Genomic DNA, 20,598 nt, shown 5'->3' with positions numbered 1-20,598 from the left:
AGTTCACACAGTTTTATTCAAAAGATTCACTTGTACCGTCAATTAATACTCTATACTTGACTAACAAGGATACGTTTTTTTTTTCTCTACACTCTCTGTTAGTTCTAATTTGAATACACTGTTTGATATCAGCCACCAGAAATAGGTGAGCGGCAATCGCTGTTATTGCCAACATATCATGGTATCAAAAACTTGAAGTAAGTGAAAATGATCAAACATGAAACTCTTCACATGGATGCTACCCTTCTTACTCAGACACACACCCCTCCTCCACCAGCTAAGGTCGGAGCTGATCGAAAAGGAAATGAGCTGCTTTAACATCCCACCTTTTCCCAGATCCCGGGAGGAGCCTGAGCCTGGTGGCAGTGCAAAGAACAATGGCAGGAAATTGGGAGGGGAGTGAGGGAGTTCCTGTTGGCAGGATGATGCTGAAGAAGAGAGTGGCGACGCGCCTTGTTTGAGTGGATTCAGGCCCGCCACCCTGCTCTGTAGGAACCGGGCTCTTTAAAACTTTCAGAAACGTATTGTTCCAGATGAGAGTTTGATTCCAAATGTTTGACGCATGAAGGTTGTTAATGGCATCACAGTAGTCTGTTAGGTCAGAACTATATCTGTTCTGTAGCTCATATCAGTTGGTCATGACTTATAGTAACCTCAAGTGAAAGTTATAACTTTGCTAAGCTCATCTAGCGCCATCTTCATATAAAGCTTACTGTGTTCGTAATTAGCCTAATTCTAGCATGCTAACAGTCAAAACCAAGATAACGAACACTGCTTAACATTAGCATGCTACCATTCCAACATCATTCTGCTGGCATGCTAATGTTAAACTGTTATCCTGCCAACAATATTACATTAACAAGCAACTCATAACGTAGCTTCTGTCTGTCAGCATTACCTGCACATGACAATTAAAGTAAGATTAAAGTATGGCTGAGGTTAGGCATCTAAAATACTTGATTAAGTTAGGAAAACACTGTGCTAAACACAAAGATTTCTAAACGGCAACGCTACTTCTTGCAACAGCACTTAAAATTGGCTCTGTATGTCTCGTATATTATTGTAATTTCCACATTCCCAACTGCATTAGCTGTGTTCATAATTAGCTAATTCTAGCATGCTAACAGTCAAAACCAAGCCAAAACTGCATAACATTACCATGCCACAATTCCAACATCATTACATTTGCTTGCTGATATTAGCCTGTTATCCTACTAACTTTATTATGCTAGCATGCTGATGTTTGCCTGTTATCCTGCCAAAATTATTATGCTAGCATGCTGATGTTAGCCTGTTATCCTGCCAAAATTATTATGCTAGCATGCTGATGTTAGCCTGTTATCCTGCCAACATTATTACGTTAGCCTGCTGATGTTAGCCTGATGTTCTGTCTGTGCGACCTGCACATGACAACTAAGATAAGATTAAAGTATTTCTTAGGTTTTACAACTAAAATATTTGGTTAACTGCTAACAGGTTAGCTACTTCTCGCATCAGTGCTTAAAATGTGCTCTGTATGTGTCCAATATTATTGTAATTGGACTGAATCCTGGCTGCACAGTGCCATCTTTTCAAAGAGACACCAGAAGTCAAAATAATTTTAGGTTGGCACAATCATGTAGGCCAGCTTTCTTGTCTCATCAAACATCGCTGTGGTGTTACGAGATCTCAGTGATTACATTGTGTTATGAAAGAGAAATGAAGGCCTGGAAAAATAAGAGCCAAGTTGTATTAAACTTTTAATTTAATCAAAAAAATTAGAGCAGTTAAGGAGCATTTGTGTTCATCAAACATTAAAAACTTTGTGTTTAAATTTTTCAGAAAGCTACAGGGTGAAATGTAGCGTCACATTTTAAAACTCTGATATGACAGAAATCAAGCACGTTTTTCTTGCTGCTGAGGTTAAAGTTGATGACATCAATGACGAACAACAGCTGCAAGGAGCAACAAAAAAAAAGCGTAACGCCCCTGGCTAACAGTCTGGAAATGAACTCTCCACATGACGTGTTCACATATCATGACGTCCCTCCAGAAACTCCAAAGCAGCGACCACCAGGCAACCAACTGTTGACATCACTCCACGATGAGCTGCTCCGATAATTCATGACCCTGCGGCGTTTTGACAGGGCCGTGCAGCAAACTGCAGACTTCCTGCGGTCCCACCCAGACTCGGGTCACATCCATACAGTCGGGGCACATAGCTCACCCCGACCCCGGTACTGTACGCCCTCCACACCCTCGAGCACGGCCAAGAACTCATTCCATTGTTCTCAAGAGTGAAACATCCCCGTGCACAAATGGTGGATCACGCTATATGAGCCAGATGTGTGCGTGGTATATGATTGTGTTGTGAGTAGCCATACATTTTTTGTTTTTAATGAAGCAAATTAACTGGAAACGCCTGCAGCTCATTTTCTGTTTTGAGTATCTTCTGGTTCAGAATAAGCAGGGGAGGCTCTACTTTTTCCCCCCTCTGCATTCCTAACATACCACATTTGCGTCTGCGTGCATCATATCTTGTGCCTCATAGGGTATTTTTCCAAGGATGCATCCCTGATTAATGGGAAGTTTCCTTATTCAAGAGAGAGAAACTCCATTTAAAGGCTCCCCAAGCCGGAGCAAATACCTTCCATAGTTCCATTATTGCTTTGAGAGTCTGTCCTCCTGTTTTTTTGTTGTTGATGAAGTTTTTTAAAATTGGAATACAATTCAAATTTGTTGGCAACAGTATCAGAAGTGACATAACATATAATAGGAAGTTGTGGAATTTTTCTGCAGGCGCACACGGTTCAGTACACAACAGCTACACACATGGAAACACAGCACTAGTGCTTTAACTCGTCCAGAACACTCATCCAACAGTACATATATACCTTACTGTATCCTGTATAAATGCATAAAAACATTCTGGATACTTTAATTGCAACATAACCTTAACCCTAAATTACAGTAGTTTGCAATTTAACCAGAGAAAAATACCCATTTTTTTAATGCATTATGGTGCAGTTTTTAGCGCCCTCGCCTCACAGCTAGCAGGTTCCCGGTTCGAATTCCGGTTCGGATGTAGTGGGCCTTTCTGTGTGGAGTTTGCATGTTCTCCCTGTGCATGTGTGGGTTCCCTCCTGGTGCTCCGGCTTCCTCCCACAGTCCAAAGACATGCTTGTTAGGGTCACTGGTGACTCTGAATTGCCTGTAGGTGTGGGTGTGAGCGTGAAAGGTTGTCTGTCTCTGTAGCCACTTTTCCACTGGTCCAAAATCCTGCTAACACCCGCTAACAGGTGGCTTTTAGGAAAGGAAAGGCTACTCTGCAGTAGACCCAGGTAATTATCGCCTCGGCTCTGATCGGCATTGATGGGAACACAAAACCCGGGTTGACACACTAATCTCCGCCCCCTTTCCGGCGCACTGCTATGCTCTGTCGGTAACTTCTGCGACTCCTCGTCATCTCAGCTACAAATTCAACCCGTCGCCATCCAAGAAGAGCTAGAACATCGTTCCAAATTTGTCTGTGCCGAGTTTGATTAACAGACTGAATGAGATATAGATACAATAAAGCACGCTCAGCACCGTAACAACTTCACTGTTTACTAACCCTGTGTCAGGCGCGTTTGTAACGTCAGACAGTGACACAGCAGAAACAAGACCAAAAGCAGGATACTCTACTGGCAATGGGAAAAGAGACAATCGGCATCTACACACAGGTCTTCACGGGTCTGAAAAACCTGCATCAACGTGCTAGTTTTGGTAGGGAAAGGGTATATGTGTCAGCCTTGTGATTGACTGGCGATCAGTCCAGGGTGTAACCCCGCCTGTCACCCAATGACAGCTGGGAAAGGCTCCAGCCCCCCGCGATCCTAAACAGGATAAGCGGTATAGGTAATGGATGGATGATAGGACAGGCTGAAGAGAGACAGGAAATATTGGGAGAAGAGAGTGGGGGATGACATGCAGCAAAGAACTGGGGATGGGACTACGTCGAGGACTGAGGCCTCTGCACATGGGGCGCCCGCTCCACCCGCTGAGCTAAACCAGCACCCTGACTAAATACAATTACTCTCGTATCATACTGAAGTACTTGTTGCTTACTCTACATGAAAAGTGGACCTTGTAATGTTACAGGTATTTTGATTGTTGTGCAGTAAATACCAATTGAACCCATATTTAAGTCTAGTTAACTTTCCTACTTCCTAATTCAAGCAGTGTATGTGTTCCTGCTGTTGATTACTCCCAGGATTATATGGAGTCATGAGGAATTTACTGAGATTTCACAGCAATTGAGTCATTCTGTTACATAAGATAGTCTGTTTCTCACCCGGGGGAAATAACTCCAGATTTAGTCACATTTAGTGCTAAATTAAAAATGTGGAGCAGACTTATTTTCTTATTTTCTCCTCTCATATCTGCACCTGAACATCTGCAGGGGAGCGTTTTATGTCTCTGTCCAGTCATGTCCTGTGGAAACTTCCCTGGAAAATACTCAGAACCGCTTCCAACTTGCATGTCGTAAATAAAAAACATCGGCTAAAGGCTTTAAGTTTCAGTGGAAGCATCCGGAAGTGAAGGCAGTAAACAAGTGTTAGTCATGAGACCGAGGAAGTGTTTGCTACCAGCACACAAGAGCCGACGGATCAAGAGTTCAAGGAAATGTATTCTTAGAAACAGGAAGCCTGCAATGCATCGATTAGAGGATATGTTGCCCTTCAGAAACCACACTTTTATTTCGATGCAACAGGATGCAACTTAAAAGTGTGGTTTGTCTTGTTGAAAAAATGTCGGATACTAAGCGCACATCATCATGCAATGTCCAAAACCACACTTAAAAGAATTCTTTGTGGAGTGAAAGGCATGCAAATAGCTCGTAAATATCACTCGCAATGATAAACGGTCACGCACAATGCACACATGCTTCTGATCATCATGTGTGCTGTGAGCAGATGGCCGTCTTTAAAGGGATGTGTTAAGTGCTTTTGCAGCCTCTCTGTTCTGGATTTGATAAAAGATGCTCTGAAAGGATGGATGTAGCTCTTTTCCTCTGGGACTTCCTAATTGCACCTGGTCGCATATACGTTTTGGACGAGGAACAGACAGTTACACGCCCGGCTTTGTCTGGAAACAATATTCGTTTAAGTGTGTAATGTTTTCTAAGGTCAGATGAGGAAATCCCACCCTCAATTAAATATGTGGGAAAGAAAATACACAAACATATTTTCTTTCATTTGTCTTGGAGGGGAATGAAACAGGAACAGTAAGACATTAAGTAAAGAAACACAAAAACAGCGACTGTTTCTCTGGATCTCAGTTTTAAACAGCTTGTTTTTATTTACAGCATTATTACTTCAGTACAAACAAGCACTGTTGACAAAGACCAAAATCAGATTCAGACTATGACAAAAACATCTTAAAAATGTGGGGAAAAAACACATCTGTTTTTATATACACATACTTCTTAACATCGCAACTTTTTCTTCTAATAGAAAAACAAGTTTTGGACAAAATATTCTAAACTCAAGGTTCACTTACTCGTTTTTCACAGAGCTTTTGACCGTTTTCATGCATAAACATTTTAAGTAAATGCTTCCTTTGCCATAATGTGGATAAGAACATTGATACCACTCTCACAATCATACACTTATAAAGGCCAGCAGATAGTTTAGCTTAGCTTAGCATAAAGACTTGAAAATGGTCAAAATAGCTAGCTTGGCTAAAAGCTAAAATCCAGATAATAAAAAAACCTAACAAAACCTGTTAACCCCCCCAGGCAGACAAAGCAAGCTGTTTCTCCCTGTTTATGCTAAGCTAAGCTAAATGTCTGTATCTTCATATTTAAAATACAGGCATGTGTGGTATCAATCTTCTCGTAAACTCTACACAAAATAGTATCTTTTTGAAGAAATTAATGCCACCAATGAAGAAAAACACATTTGTAGCTAAGTCCAGTGTGAGAGCATAATAGTACACGAACAGTATTATGTATAGTAAAAACATTCAGTTATCCCAAAAGAGAAAGATAGTATCGGCAGTTTTTAAAAAGGGTTTAATTTAGGGTTCAGTGCTTAACATTTAAAGGAACATATTAACATTTTAGAGCAAGGCTAGCTGATTCATCTTGTTTCTGGTCTTTATGCTAAGCTACGCTAACCTCTTGGCTGCAGCTCCTTATAGAATAAGCCAAACTATCCACTCTGTGTGATTTATAACATTACAGTGAGTTAATATTTCATGAGACACTAATCTGTAACTTCTGTTTTGGAAGGCTGAAACCAGCAGCTCTTCACTCGTCAGGCAAGTTACCGCCCAATTCTCACTTATGGTGAAAGATTTTATCTTCTCGCAAGCTGCAGAATTACTGGGAACTTTCAATTAGTAGTGCTAGAGATGATAATCATCAGTTTGATGTGTCAAATAAGTGAATTAACATAAGTCAGTTCCTGCTGAATCTGTTTCCTGTACACCCCAATCTTTACATATAATTTAGCAACTTGACATTATTTATTAACCTGCTGCAGTTTGTGAAAAAAATATAACAGTTAATATATAGTGATGTGTTTCTAGCTGAATGGAAAATATACAAAGTACAGTAAAGGCTGTCTACATACAGTATTCATATTCTGTGCCTTGATATATTTCATTTTCATACAAAACCAAATATATGTACAAACACAGACACTTTTCAGTAACATTACATCACACTATCATCTCTCCAGCATTTTGGAATAATCTGAAGTGAAGAAATAAAATAAACAGTGAGCCTAGCAAGACGCCGCAGCTATCACCAGTCCAGAAGACAATGAAAGCATTTTATTGTCAACCTCAATATTAATTTTTAACTTAGTTGAAGGTAATACGACATAAATAGAAAACCTTCCTCATGCAATCGTTCTCCCTTTATTCTGAGTTATATGTCTTACGTTGAAAAGTGGCAGAAGCAGCATTAGCAGTAGTAAGCAGACATTTAGCTAAGTAAGCTAACTGTTTATTTCTTTCTTGACTTTCTCAAATGCATAGCCTTTGTTTCACTAAGCATACAGAGGCTAACTGCCAACTCCTTTTTGCTATTTAAGCTAGAAATTTGGCTAGCTAGAAGCTAAAGGAATGACATTTAGCAAGGCAAGCTAGCTGTGTAGTTTTTCTTCTATATGTCTAGTTCTGGGTGTATTAACCACAGAAATCATTATTTTTTTATACATTCTCAGTTTTCCTAACTGCCATCTCATTCTTTTCTGTTCGAGGTAGCGATCAGTCTAACTGGTAGCTAAAAGCAAGCAGGACATTTCGCAACGCAAGCTAGCTTTTTATTTCTTCTTCTTTGTACTTTTTTACATCTTTAGTTCTGTGAAGAACTAAACACTCAAATATCCGTACTCAATTCTTTACTTTCTTGGAGGCATAAAGTTTGTCTCTCTTGGCAGAAAGAAGCGAACTGTCACATACTCTTCTGCTAATCAAGCTAGCAATAAGGCTAGCTAGTAGCCAAAGTAGGAATGACATTGACCAAAGCTACGCTTTATTTCTTCTTCTTAACATGTCTAGTTATGTGTGTGAACCACTGAAATTACTGTACTTCAGTCTTTTACTTTCTTGAATGCTTAAAGTTTGACAGTAAAGAGGCTAACCGCCACCACCTTTTTTGCTATTTAAGCTAGCAACAGGGCTACTTCCCAGCTTCTGTACAGTCCTCTGGCTCTGCTTCATTAAAGTTCTGCAACAGAGTGATGAGCCAAAACTAAATCCTGAAATGCATTCTCAGTCATTTCACTCATTTAAATACTGAAAAAAAAAGCATCTTATCCTTGAAATATCCAGAAGAAGCTTCTTGTCCACAGAGAGCTGTTCAAGTCTTTTCCATACGATCCAAAAAACCTTTAACTCCTTGTGTTAAAGTTTTACAGTCACACTCGCACGGGGTCTTCCTCATGTACAGCAGCAGCCCTTTTGAATATTCGTGGGATGTAAATAATGATGAACAAACCAGCTCAAGTTCCTTCTGTTGTCGTAATATTCAAGAAGAAGTTGAATATGTGGTGTTTTTGGCTGGTGACGAAAAAAAATGAAAGAAAGTTTGCTCTCAGCTGCTGTGAACAGTAGCACAACTCCAAGAGTGGGAGCTGAGCCTCAACGAACGAAGTTCTAGAGCCGCCTTTCACACGAACGGGCTCTCCGATCTGAATATGTCCGAGTAGCTCTTGCCGTTCATGTGCTCGGTGTGGCTTTCGATGCTGTAGCAGCGGTGGACCTCTGTGAGCGATGACGCCACGTAGGAGGCCGAGCGGAAAAAGTCTGCGTTCGCGAACGTGCCGGCGAACTGCATCCGCTGCTGGTTCCAGTGTCTCCGCAGGACGCTCTGGACCTGCGGTGCAAAGAGGATCATACCGTTGGGAAAACTGACACTAAAGGATGCAAAAAGGAAAGGCTTTGTTTTTATCAAATTTGTCTGTGGTAAAGCTATTTATTAGAGGGTTGAATCAAGCTTGGTACTCACCTCCCCATTGAAGAAGCAGAATATTGTAGAAACCAAGAGACCCTGCATGAGAAAATACACAAGATGAGGAAATCCTCTAAGCTCAAACAGCTGCACAAGAGCCTGCAAAAACACATAGCTTACAGTGACACATGCACATGCTCTTGTTCTTAATCCATCATTGGAAACTAGATTTTTTTTAATTTCCAGAGTTGGATGTTTTATTTACTGACCTGGTAGTGGATGAGGATCTCCATGACATAAAGGTAGATCTCAGACACCCAGCGGTCCTCGGGATTGTAGGGCAGCAGGACGAACTGGATGCCGAGCAGAGGGATGAGGATGAGGGTGGCTCTCACCGCCCGCATGTAGAGGCTGGACTCGGCCTGGTGCGTCACCTTCAGCTTGGTGATGAGGACCCGGACGATGTTCAGAAGGAAGAAAAGATTCACCTGGAATAGAAAAGGCATTGTAGTACACAATATTTAATTGTGGTTGTATGCATTTTTGAGGGTCTTCTTATTGCTTACCACCAATGCTGCGCAGATTGGTCCATGGATGATGTACAGCAAGGACGTATGTGAGCTGACCCAACATCTAGGAATGCATGAATCATCATATTAAACAGTGTAGAAACACAGAATGTAGGTGCAATGTTAACAAATGGTCAGGTGCAGATGTTTTGATGAAGTAGACTCACTTGTCATTGTAATAGCAGTGGCGTGCTATTGCATGTATCACCGCTGGCATGAGTGGAAAACCTACAAATCAAAGCAGGACTTTTAGAGGGTGAAATGTGCATCTTCTAATATCTAAATGAAAAGTTTCTTACCCCAGCCGAGCAGATAATACCAAATGAGATGCTGCTTTTCTGCAAACACCGCCACCACAATCAGAGTGTGCAGGTAGATTCCCTCACAGAGCATCCAGAAGTAGTTACAGCTCAGCACGTACATGTGGATGAACTGGAGCAGCTTACAGCTACCCTAGAGAGAAAAAAGCAATAGCAATGAGCCTTCATATATTGTCTGAAAACTGGAGCAATATCTGGATAGATTTACTCACAGAATCGTTATACGTGTGTCCCAGTTTATTCACGACTGTTGTGAGCCAGACGACAGTGATGACCGAGTTCAGCACGAATGAGAGGAAGAGGTTTTTGTGGAGCGTTATCCTCTGGCAGCTCAGACTCCTGCAGAGGAGGAGACACACATTGACATTAAAAACAGGGTTTTAATGTATTTACAACTAAAAATGGAGATAAAGAAAGCTGACTTACTTAAAATAGCTAAATATTCCTAATGATATTAGCAACGATACCAGCGACAGACCATGACCGATCATAACCAGGTAGAAGTGAGTCATTGCCGTCTGCAAGAAAACTTCACTGTCAAAGCTCCTCTTAAGTAACGCATTTTTTAAATATAAAAACTGCCTTTTTTTGTCCTTACAGTCCGATGATGAGTGTCTTTGCAGCTTCTGAAGTCTGTCCATGTCCTGTTGCTGTCCGGGTGGCGTCCCCACTCGCCTGTGTCTGTGCAGATTTTGGATGCCATCGCTGTCAACAAATTTGAAAGGAAAACAGCAGACATTTAGCTAAGCAAGCTAACTGTTTATTTCTTTCTTTGTTTGTGTGTTTGTACTATTTCTACTGACCACGGGAAACAAGTTTTGTCTTTACTTTCTCGAATGCATAACATTTGCTCCTCTCTAGGCATAAATTCTCAAATTTTTGCCACTCCCGTGTGTGAATTACTGAGCAAAAGTAGCTAGGGTTAGCATAGCAGACCAAAACAACTAGCCTGGCTTTATCTAAAAGAGCGGCAACAGGTAACCTGCCTACTTTAAACCACAATTTACATTAATATTATTACATTTCCATCTTTTTTATGTCTCTGCTTTTAAGTGTATTTAAACATTTTTGGAGAACGCCTGCAGCTTTTATGCTAAGTCGTTACAGTACGCTTAGCTAGGCTAACCACGTCCTGACTGCTCAGTGCCTAATATAAAGCATAAGAGGAGCATAAATCCTCACAGCTAACGGTCAAGATTAAGGGAACAATAAATATCACATTATCACAACTATAAATAGAAAGATAGGTGAATATTTTCTTTGTCATGAATACAAAAATATTTATGATAAAGTTTAAAAGTAAGTAAAGTAGTAAGTAAGAAAGCCAAGCTAGTTTTACACTAGTTTTACATGTTAAGCTAACTACATCCTGACTGCCAAGAGATATGTGGCTGGTTACATTTTTCACATCTATCTCTAAGGGAAGAAAAGGTAAAATCAGTGAGATAGAGCCAAATATAATTTATATACTGTCACTGCACAGAGAAATCTACCATGAGGGTCAAAGTCGTCATAGTAGTCTGGACAGCTCTGCTCTGTTGTTACTCCGGCATCAGTTTCATCCCAACACAGCCACCCATCCCACGTCTTGTTGCACTCCACACCTGCACATTAACACACACACTAACATGTTAGAGTGACTGATTATTGATCTGTAATGGGGAAAAAGCAGCATAAAAAACGTTCTCTTCTCACCTATTGTTTTAGTTTTGCGGTGGGATTCTTTCACAATGCGCTGAAAACATTCGTACTGAGCCGTAGCGATTTTGTTCCGTGTCTCCTGATGTTCACCGTGATGATTCAGATGCTCCTGGTAGTTATCTTCATCAGGGCTTGCCACCACAAGCAGCTGGGATTATAGAGATTAAACCCACAGATTTACAAAACTAGATATATGATATAGATATTTTAATGCAGTTTTAAATTAGCGTATATCTATTAGCATCTCTTCTGCATCTCTGTGGAAGCTAAAAGTCTACGTATACTACACAAGAGGCATCAAGATATAAATATTTAACAGCCAATCTAAAGGGACATAATCTACAGGTGCATTGTGGGAAATGTAGGATCAAATTTTACCCATTACAAGACCTTAACGTTAGAATATCTCGGCCTGTGCTTCTTCATTATTGATTCTCTTTATATTCTGTATCTCACAAGTCCCTCGTCATTAAGGAAGAATAATACTTAACACCTGGAGTGACCCTTTTAGGACTGAATTAAGAGAATTAGAGTATTCATAAAGGAGTTTTAAATTGACAGAAGGACAATTCCCATCTTTTAACCATAGAGTTCATGCTTTTAAATATAGTTTAGAGACATTTCCGGCACTTTTGATCCAATACAATTGCTTTCAAATGGACTGTATTACCTTAAAAACAATGGTTGCTCTACAAAGACATACTAATACAGCATATTTAAGGCAAACAACTGCACAACTACCTTGTTGAGGGTGACCAGGACCAGGAGAAACATGAAGCCGCTTGGATCCATTTTCGCTCTGATCACCGTGATTATCCTAAAGAAAGTCAACAGCAGGAGGTTTTAAAACGCATGAGCATACACAGAGTCAGAGCACAGGTGACGTTAGCTCTTTTACTGGAAGTTATTTTTATGCGCTTTGCAGGAACAAGTAAAAATGTAAGCACTGTCCAAAATAGCATCCCCGAGAGCTCAACAGGAAAAATGCTTCCTGAGTTGTAGCAGCTGCTAGCATGATCCAGCACACCATGTGTTGACAGGAGCTGGATCCAAGCTCTGGTTCACTGCAGGTTCTTCTTTAATCTGTGATTAACTCTATTTGTACTTGTTATTTCTATTCAGTTTGACTCTAACAATGTCCCGTTCCCTTACCTTTGCCCTTTGCAAAAGTCATGCAAGCAAAACTGTGATTTAAACTATGCCTCCAAAAGCCATGCTTTTATTTTATAAAGCAGGTCTCCCCTTTTTGGATGTTGGGGTTACAGATTTGACCTTTTCCTTCCTCTGTTCCCCACAGCTTCCTTCCTGCAGGCTTATTATGCATGTTGAGCAAGTTTAACAAAGTTTAGCCGTAAAAGAAATATACATATGGCAGTGAGAGCATCTGATGCAAACTGAGTTTAGCTTACTAAATGCTTCACTTTAAAAGAACATTGGCAAAGGGTGTTCAACGTATGCAGATAGCATCTTCATTATTTGCACATTGGTCATTCTATCAATAAAAACAGTGGTTATTTTTCTAGTAGGCACATTTCTGAGGTCATCTTTTCCACACTTTAGATGATGATGAGAGTTTCATGTTCAGTTTGCTCCAACTGCAGTTCACAGATTGTGATAGAGGAGGTGTGACAGTCACTGGAAATCACAGATTGTAAAAGCAGCAATAGACATCTTGTTGAAACTATTTTTTTTAACTTATACTGTTACCAGCCACTGTTATTAAATAATACAATTGCCTGTGATGAACTGTAACATTAAATGTTTGTGCTTGGAAAGTTTCACACCGCAAAAAAGTTTCACAATAAAGTAAGTATTAATGGCAAGCAACAGTTCTTAGGTTAAAAAAAAACAAATACTTTTTTTTGTATATGTTTGGCAATGCTTTTAAGAGTATTTTTTAATTAAATTATAATATTTATCAGTAAGGACACAAGTATATATATTGTACCTACTGTAAGTCACATGTTAATTTGCAAGACCTGTCCTTATAGGCCCTTAAATAAATACATAAAACTCAACCAGAAAACCTTACAAAACAGAACAAACTACAATAAAACAGCAATAAAAGAGCCATGAAACCCTACTGATATCATTCTGCTGTCTCATTTGTAATGAAAAACAGTTTATACATGACTTTATGAATTATTTGACTCCCTCTGCTGCTAATTCAGGACATCTTTGTCAGCTAATAAGATAAACATCTTGAACACACCCAAACACACACTTTATATCTCCCTGATGGCCTGCAAAGACACTTAATAACTCAAAGTGAAGTTACTCCCTGATTGTGTGGGCCATCTGCACCGCAACACGAGGATTCACACACTTTAATGTGTGAAGGACAGTTAATTAGAAACACATTGGTCAAAGAAATCAAATTTTAACACTTTTTGTCAGACATGTGAGCAGATTTTTGCTGTTAGAAAGATGTGCAGGTGTGCTAAGCTTAAAATGATATCAGAGTCAGTATTTTGCTTTAAAGAGATCTAAATCTGCAGTGTCTTTAAACCTTAAGATAAAGTTTGAATCTTAGAAATCCCGTTAGAAAAATGTTACAGATTTTCGGGGAGTTATGTCACCGGTTTTCACACTGCCAACTGCAAACCTAAGAGATACCTTGTTTCTACTCTCATCTCATATTGTTGTTTTATGCCTCTAACCTTTTACACCTTTATGTGCATGTGTTTGCCCTTGTTTTCACATATATAGCCCTTAAATATAACATATCTAGTTGAATATGACACTCAGACATGAACACTGAACAGTAATCACAGTCTACATGCTAAAATAAAGTTAAGTCAATAAAGTTGAGTCTAAGTCTAAGTCTAAGTCTAAAAAACTAAAGTCACTTACCCTTGCAGGAGCAGAAAAACAACACACAATGTTTGCCTCTTCTTGAACAGTAATCCTTCAGTGTGAGAGTTAACCTTTTACTGGAAAATAAACAATAAAACACAGATTTCTTCAATAGTAGTCCCTCAGTGTGTTTCGCAGCAGAGTCCGAGGCGATACTGAGCTGTCCTGGTGGGAACTGAGTGAGGCTGGGGATGACATCACATGCAGGCAGACAGAGGGACATCCCTACAGTGTAATGGACATAACAACAGCATTGATATAAATAATAAACATTCAAGTCCATTATTTATATCATGTATAGTAGGTAATATAACAAAAGTAAACATGAAAATGTGTTTGTTTTTATTACATATGGCTGTTATACTGCTATGTTACTACTTCAACTGCAAATAATAAAGAAGACCACCTATAACCCTATTAGATACACAGGTAAAGCCCCAGACACTTAATATTAAGAAATATGCAGTGCATTATATAAAAACATCATTTTTCATGGTTTAATAGCTGTAAAATGGACCAATCAACCCTCTAGTTTATATTCCGTAGCAATGGCGCCCTCTGCAGGTCAAACAGTGTGTGGCAACATTCAGGTTTCCATGGCCACAAGGACCACAGGACGCTCTTTGAGCATGTCAGTTAGCGAAGTTGAGGCTGGTTTTTCGGAATTTATCAACAAATACTTGTAATTTTGAGGTAATACCGCCTCTTAAGGTAAGTTTATTTAACTGGAAGAGTCACAACTAGTTAAACCAATGACTGTTTATACTTTTTATACAGTATGAAGTTTAAACGGATACCAACTGACGTTCAATGCCTCAACCGGAAGTTGTGACAAGGTGTTGGGAGCGTTTAATTAGCAAATGTTTGGCTAGCTAGCAACGTCCACACTCGTGTTGCCTTCGCTTCGCATTCTTAAAATCGGTTAACATGTTAAAACTGAGCAGAAATAAGTTAGTATAAACAAGAACTCCCGAGATAAGTATTATAAAGTATTAAATTATTCGTGGTAATTTGATAATGACGTTACCTGCTTAAACTAATTTCCGGTTTTCAACAGGCTACAAGGTGTATCCTGGTTTCTTTTGAAAGATGGTGAGGCCGAAATTTCTTTGTTTAACTTCAAGTATAGCTTTGTATAAACACAGTTTAGGAAGGTGAAGGTAATTGCTTTTTTTTCTTCGTATTCTTCTGTCATTGAGCCACTTTATAACTGTCAGGCAGTGAAAAAAGAAGTACTTAAATCCTAAAGTAGAAACACCGCGGTTAAGAAGGAAAAACTCCATTGAAAGTTAAAGTCCTGCATTTAAACTGTTTGCAAAAGAAGTCATTATTAACGATGAAGCATTTCAACAAGTTTAAAAACATTGCATCATTCCGTTTTTATCACGAAGACTACATGTAAGAGCATTTTGATATTATAGTTTGTCAATACAGTCAGCTTTATATCATTTTAACATGTTTTCTTTGTAAAATGGAAACAAAGTACAGTAAATGCAGTAAAAAGTAAATTTTTAGCGTCTAAAAAGGAGTGGAATTTAAGTATAGAGTAGCATTTAAGTGAAAAAACTATATATTTATATATATTTTTGTTAATGGTCCCTTTTAGCCCCTTTAAATGCCCTGTCCCATCATTTTCATTATTACAGAGCAGATGATAAATTCTGCAGTCACAGGATGTTCAGGAAAACCCCCAGGAGGAACACAGTCAGCGATGCAGTAAGTTTCCACCAAGACCAAGCTCTCAACACGACTATATTTCTCCTGAAATCCTTCGGCCCAACCGGATTCCTGCTCAAAGAGGAAGGAGAGGCCAGAAACTTCAAGGTGAATTGCTGTGGGATTCAGTTTTCATATTGAACCAAATCCCCAAAAATGTTTGATGTCTTTCCAGGATTATGTGTTCTTGTTCATCTTGTTCAGGTGTGCTTGGGTGACCCACATACGTGCAGCTGTCCTGTGTTCACCAGGGAGCAGGAGCCGTGCAAACACATCTGCTGGTATCAGAAACACACAAAACACACACTATTTTTTTATGTATAGTTTTTACAACTGACACTGGGGGCATATAAAACAGGAACAAAACGTATCCTTAACCTTTGTTGCATTTGATGTGAAAAACAGACTGCCATACCATACTGGAGGCCTTGGATCTAGGACCTAATAATTGGATGTTTTACCTAGTTTCTGTTCTTTCTAGAACAAATTGTGTCCATAAAACAAACTATGACACAGTATGATTATATTAGAGATAATACAGTTAGATTCTTTGTGTTTTTTTCTGATTTTAAATTGAATTTTGTCCTTTGTAAATGATGAGCTAAATTGTTTCTTAGCAGTCTAGATGTTTGGCTTATTTTGTTAAAGATGTTTTATTTTGTGTAAAACATGAGAATATATTTTAAAATCCTAATAACGTAGCAGTGATATTCACTTTTATACATTCACCACCCACTCAGGAATGAACCTCTTGTCTTAATCTTTACAGGGTTTTACTGCGGAAATTCAGGCTACCCAGAGAGCATGAATGTGAGTCGTTTTGATACTGTTCTTTTTAATGCAGAGACATTATTAAAACTTTTTAAGAATTATTAAAAACAGCAAAACAAATCCAGGTTAAGGTGTCTGGTTTGATTGGATCTTGACACCACCCTTGTACATGCTCCCCTGTTGACATGCAATGTTAAAAATAACTCTGCTCCAGATTCATTTCAGCACGGACTTGTTGAGAGGCAGATCTCGGAGGTGCTCCACGGTTTACACCAAACCAAAGCCCACCGGATGGAAAACGATCCAGAGACCCTGAGCCAACCCGACACGGGCCAGGAGGCTGGAAGTGTGTGCCGGAAAGCGATCCAAGCCCAGGATGTGTGTCCTATCTGTCAAGAGGAGCTGCTGGAGAAAAAACAGCCTGTGTCTTACTGCAGGTGTGCAGGCCGGGGTTTGGATTTCACACTGTTATTGTTGCAGTAACAGTCATATAAATTGTTCTCGTCAACTTTTGTTGCACTGCTGGCCAGAACATGACCCCAAACAGAATTATGAGTCGCAATAAAGCACGATTAACCGCTGACATACAGCACGTTCGGAGGAAACAACCAACAGATTTTCGGAAGTTCAAATCTCTTGATATTTAAAGAACAGGACGTTTCATTCAAACACAAAGAAATGATCCAGATTTTCAGCATGTGTAGTAGTTTTTTTCTTCCTGTCCTAGGTTCGGTTGTGGCAATAACGTCCACATCTCCTGCGTGAAAGTGTGGGCGGACCACCAGAGACTCTCGGATAAAGAAGAAACGGTGAAGTGCCCCCTGTGCAGGGAGGACTTCGGCTCTTTGAAGTCGCTCCAGGAGCAGGTGAAAAACGCTGCAAAGCTCTTCGCCGCAGCTGAAAGAGAGAAGCAGGACAGGCACCTGGGAGTTCTCTGCCACAGCTGCAGGGTCTGCCCGGTCACTGGCAAGTGTTTCAAGTAAGGAAGTGGCAGCCGTAACAGCTTACAAATGTTTGTACCATGAGCTATTTGTACGGAAGAGTAGTAGAGCCAGGAATAAAGAAAGTATTGATAAGGAAGTTTTTATTGATTCTTGACATTTAGACGCTATTCTCAAATTGCACACAAAACCCCCCAAAACTACTGAACTGTTGTTTTTGAGATGCTAAGTATTCAATAAACTGTCATTTCCCTGTCATGCGGTGCTCCCACGCCTCCTTCCAGATGCACAGTTTGCAGTTACTTCCATCTCTGTGAGGACTGTTGGAAGAAGAGATGCCACCCACAGCATCTGTTTGCTTCACGAACAGTAAGCTGTTGGAATTCACCAGTTAAAATCCCACCTGTGCTGCAAGCAATGCAAACTACAAGTATCAATAAATACAGATGATTCAGATAACACTAAACTTTGATGACATGCTTCGCAGTTGCATAAAAACACTCTGATTTAAACAGAAAAGGAGAGAGAAGTGGCAACTTGTGGGAAAGGACCTGAGTGATGAACCAACAGGAGCAAACTCTCAGCATGTCAGAGACAGGTGAGTTGGTGCATCTAAAATTAAGAATAATACTTGCTAACATGCTAATTTCCGCGAACCATTTCCCGTCCTGCTTCTTAGCATCGTCCCAGAAGACCCTCTACCAGAAACGGTCCTGGCGTGTCTACATACAGTCAGGGTGAGACCGGGGTCTCGGCTCTTGGATGTGGGGCAGCAGTGTCGGATCTGTCTGAAGGATTTTGACCTGGGCCAGCGCGTCCGAACTCTGCCCTGCCATCACAAGGTAAAACCTTCAACTTTATTCATGTCAGTAGAGGTATATACGATAATATCAACAAGCATTGGTGACAACCAATTAAGATTTTTAAAAATATCAGCGTCACTCTCAGTTTGATAGACCGATACGATGATGCTTACGTGTAGCAAGTTGTTGATGATGTAATACTTTACACTGCACGGCTTGACGCTGCAGGTAGCAGTATGCCCCCATAAAAACAGATGAATATATATTTTACTTCTGCTCATGGGCTTTCAAAATGGACTGCTTGGTTTCTGCAATTAGGCGATAAAAATATGTGCATGTATTGCCGTCAGCATTTGGATAGAATTAGAAAAATAACAGCATATTGGCAAAATGCATCCCCGGTATCTGAAAATACAAATTGAGAAACACAAATATATGTTCACATTTTTTTCAGATTCAGTTTTAATCCACCGAAATCCTAAATCGACAAAGTCGGAGGAATTGGCATGATTTATTTCAAAGCAAAACTGGACTGTTGTTACCCGAACTGATCAAACATCAGTGTAGAATCTGTGCAGTGCATCAACTTACTTTATCAGAACCCAGATGTCTGACAATATCAAACACAACATAATGATTTAAACAAATGTAAAGCAAAGACCTTCACAGACTCCCTGCCTCTCTCACCCCCTCACTCACATGTTCACTCAGTTCCACTCAGACTGTGTGGACGGGATCCTGAGGAAGTCCAACTGCTGCCCTCTGGATGGATTTGTCATTTATAACCCCTTAACATGGAGGACCAGTTAAAGGAAGACCCCCTCTCAGTTAGCCTCTTGCCTTTTAAATGTCAAACCTGCAGAGAATAATTTAAAGGACCTGTTTGTTCCAGGAGTGGCACTGCTGGACAGGAAAAGCCCTCCCTCTCATGGTTCTCTCAGCTTAGAGGTGCTAACAGGCTCTTCTGTAACTTCAAACACACAACAGAAGTTAATAACTGACGGAAAAAGAGAGAGAAAACAAGCTCCTGGAAGCTCCTCCAAAACAAAACACAACCCTGATTCGCCACAGCTCAACCTTTTTGTAGGATTAGATAGACCCGAGTCAAACCACACAGCTGCAGCGGCCTCCTCTGCCGGGCGAACGAGACTGCAACCCCAAAGGACAGGCGCTGTGAACATTAAAGATGCAAACGTTTCAGAGCTAAGAATGACTGGACACTTGATAAACACTCAGCAGCAGCGAAAGACTGAGACTTAACATTGTGTTGTTGTGTTTGATAAAAGATGGGATCAATGTTTCACGTTTTCAGGCAATAAATCAAGCATACATGTGCATTTATATTTGTGTCATTTGTGGCTAAAATCAAGTAATCACGTGAAAATGAAGCACCCGTCTGTCAGTGATTATTCCATCCATCTCATAAACGTGTATGCTTAGCTCTTCAGGCCTTCAGCTGGATGACTGCTCTGGTGACAGGCATACCTTCTCCTGTCAGTCCTTTGGAAGCGGTCACGGTTGGCACCCGTTAGCTAAGACTGTTAGCATTTTTAAGACGGCCTTTTTGGGCGTGCCATCTTTAGACATCACCCTCTGTGACACCATATTTCTAGCCTGCTTGACAGTTGATTAATGACTCTGCTGCATTGATAACAATTATCCTCATCATAATTCCGCCTCAGTTGTTGTTTAACTTGGCTTACTATGAAACCATTTGTTCCAGATGATCACCGTGTCTCTCCATCTTTCATCCTCTAGTCGTGAGCAATGTCGGAACCCATCAGCTATCGTCTGAGACGATGTAGCCTCTTGGGACAACGGTGAACATGTCAGGCGTATCAGGTTTGGCCTGATAGCCAGGCAGATTATGTTCCGCCTGCTTTTGCTCTCCACACGGACTGATTTTCCTGCATTCGCTGCAGCCTGCTGATACATGATTGGTCAGTATTACTCGGACTACAAGCGTACTACAAACGGAAACTAGAACACTTGCCATCCCTACAAGCCAGGTTCCTGTAAATGGAGATTAGTTGTGAGTAATGGCTTGCCTCAGTCATGAGGGGTACACTTGCTTTACAGTTGAGTGGCGTCATCTACTGTTGTGAACGTATATTGGCATTTAAAAGTGTAAACCCCAAATATAAGACAACTCTGCTTTTTCAGATGTATGTCAAGGGGGAAAAAATGTGTTATATTAGGACCAATACAGTATCTAAAGTTGTAATCTCGAAGATATCAGTTTCGTTCTCTTTGGTGTCACCTATGGTGATAAACAGTAATTGCGGGAGCACGCTTCCCAGATATCCAGACAGTGTTGCATGTGTGACGTCCACGGTTGGCTCCGGTTGTAACTATTGATTTTCCTGGCTGACGGTCTCTTCATACAACCGTATGTTGTACGCGTGTAGTCTGAGTAATACTGACCAATCACGTGTCGGCAGGCTGTGGCGTATACAGGAAAAACAACGTATGGAGAGAAACAGCAGGCAGAACATAATC

The 20,598-nt window shown here is 40.3% G+C and overlaps 2 protein-coding genes across 3 annotated transcripts; one reads left to right on the top strand and one right to left on the bottom strand.

The window, feature by feature from the left end:
- Positions 1 to 5,329: 5,329 nt before the first annotated feature.
- calcrlb (calcitonin receptor-like b) lies at positions 5,330 to 10,873 on the bottom strand. Of its 2 annotated transcripts, XM_069675173.1 has the most exons (10): positions 10,805 to 10,873; positions 9,910 to 10,016; positions 9,738 to 9,829; positions 9,524 to 9,650; positions 9,291 to 9,444; positions 9,159 to 9,219; positions 8,989 to 9,055; positions 8,692 to 8,910; positions 8,480 to 8,521; positions 5,330 to 8,347 (listed from the first exon to the last, which is right to left on the bottom strand). In XM_069675173.1, exons 2-10 carry the CDS (start codon positions 10,012 to 10,014, stop codon positions 8,141 to 8,143), a joined length of 1,074 nt encoding a protein of 357 aa, XP_069531274.1. In that variant the 5' UTR covers positions 10,015 to 10,016; positions 10,805 to 10,873; the 3' UTR covers positions 5,330 to 8,140. The 2 variants fall into 2 exon arrangements, with proteins under 2 accessions (XP_069531274.1, XP_069531273.1); XM_069675172.1 differs by lacking the exon at positions 10,805 to 10,873 and having other exon boundaries at positions 9,910 to 10,092.
- Positions 10,874 to 15,542: 4,669 nt separating this feature from the next.
- Positions 15,543 to 19,359, top strand: zswim2 (zinc finger, SWIM-type containing 2). The gene is given in 9 exon segments (XM_069674956.1): positions 15,543 to 15,692; positions 15,789 to 15,865; positions 16,354 to 16,394; positions 16,570 to 16,792; positions 17,083 to 17,334; positions 17,581 to 17,665; positions 17,812 to 17,894; positions 17,976 to 18,138; positions 18,811 to 19,359. Coding segments are annotated over 9 exon segments (1,623 nt in total).
- Positions 19,360 to 20,598: the final 1,239 nt, after the last annotated feature.

The sequence above is a fragment of the Semicossyphus pulcher genome, unplaced genomic scaffold (genome assembly GCF_022749685.1).
Source record: "Semicossyphus pulcher isolate SPU_LCO1_2020_fin unplaced genomic scaffold, fSemPul1.0.p SCAF_24, whole genome shotgun sequence".
NCBI classification, from domain to species: domain Eukaryota; kingdom Metazoa; phylum Chordata; class Actinopteri; order Labriformes; family Labridae; genus Semicossyphus; species Semicossyphus pulcher.
Note: the sequence above shows the minus strand (reverse complement) of the source record. Positions and strands in the feature narration are given on the sequence as shown.

Excerpts from the sequence above, each read along its gene's own strand:
- calcrlb (XM_069675172.1), bottom strand. The coding sequence starts at position 10,050 with ATGTCTGCTGTTTTCCTTTCAAATTTGTTGACAGCGATGGCATCCAAA. Across the intron at positions 9,830-9,909 it reads AAGACACTCATCATCGGACT|ACGGCAATGACTCACTTCTA; the intron begins GTAAGGACAAAA and ends GTTTTCTTGCAG. Across the intron at positions 9,651-9,737 it reads GGAATATTTAGCTATTTTAA|GAGTCTGAGCTGCCAGAGGA; the intron begins GTAAGTCAGCTT and ends CCTCCTCTGCAG.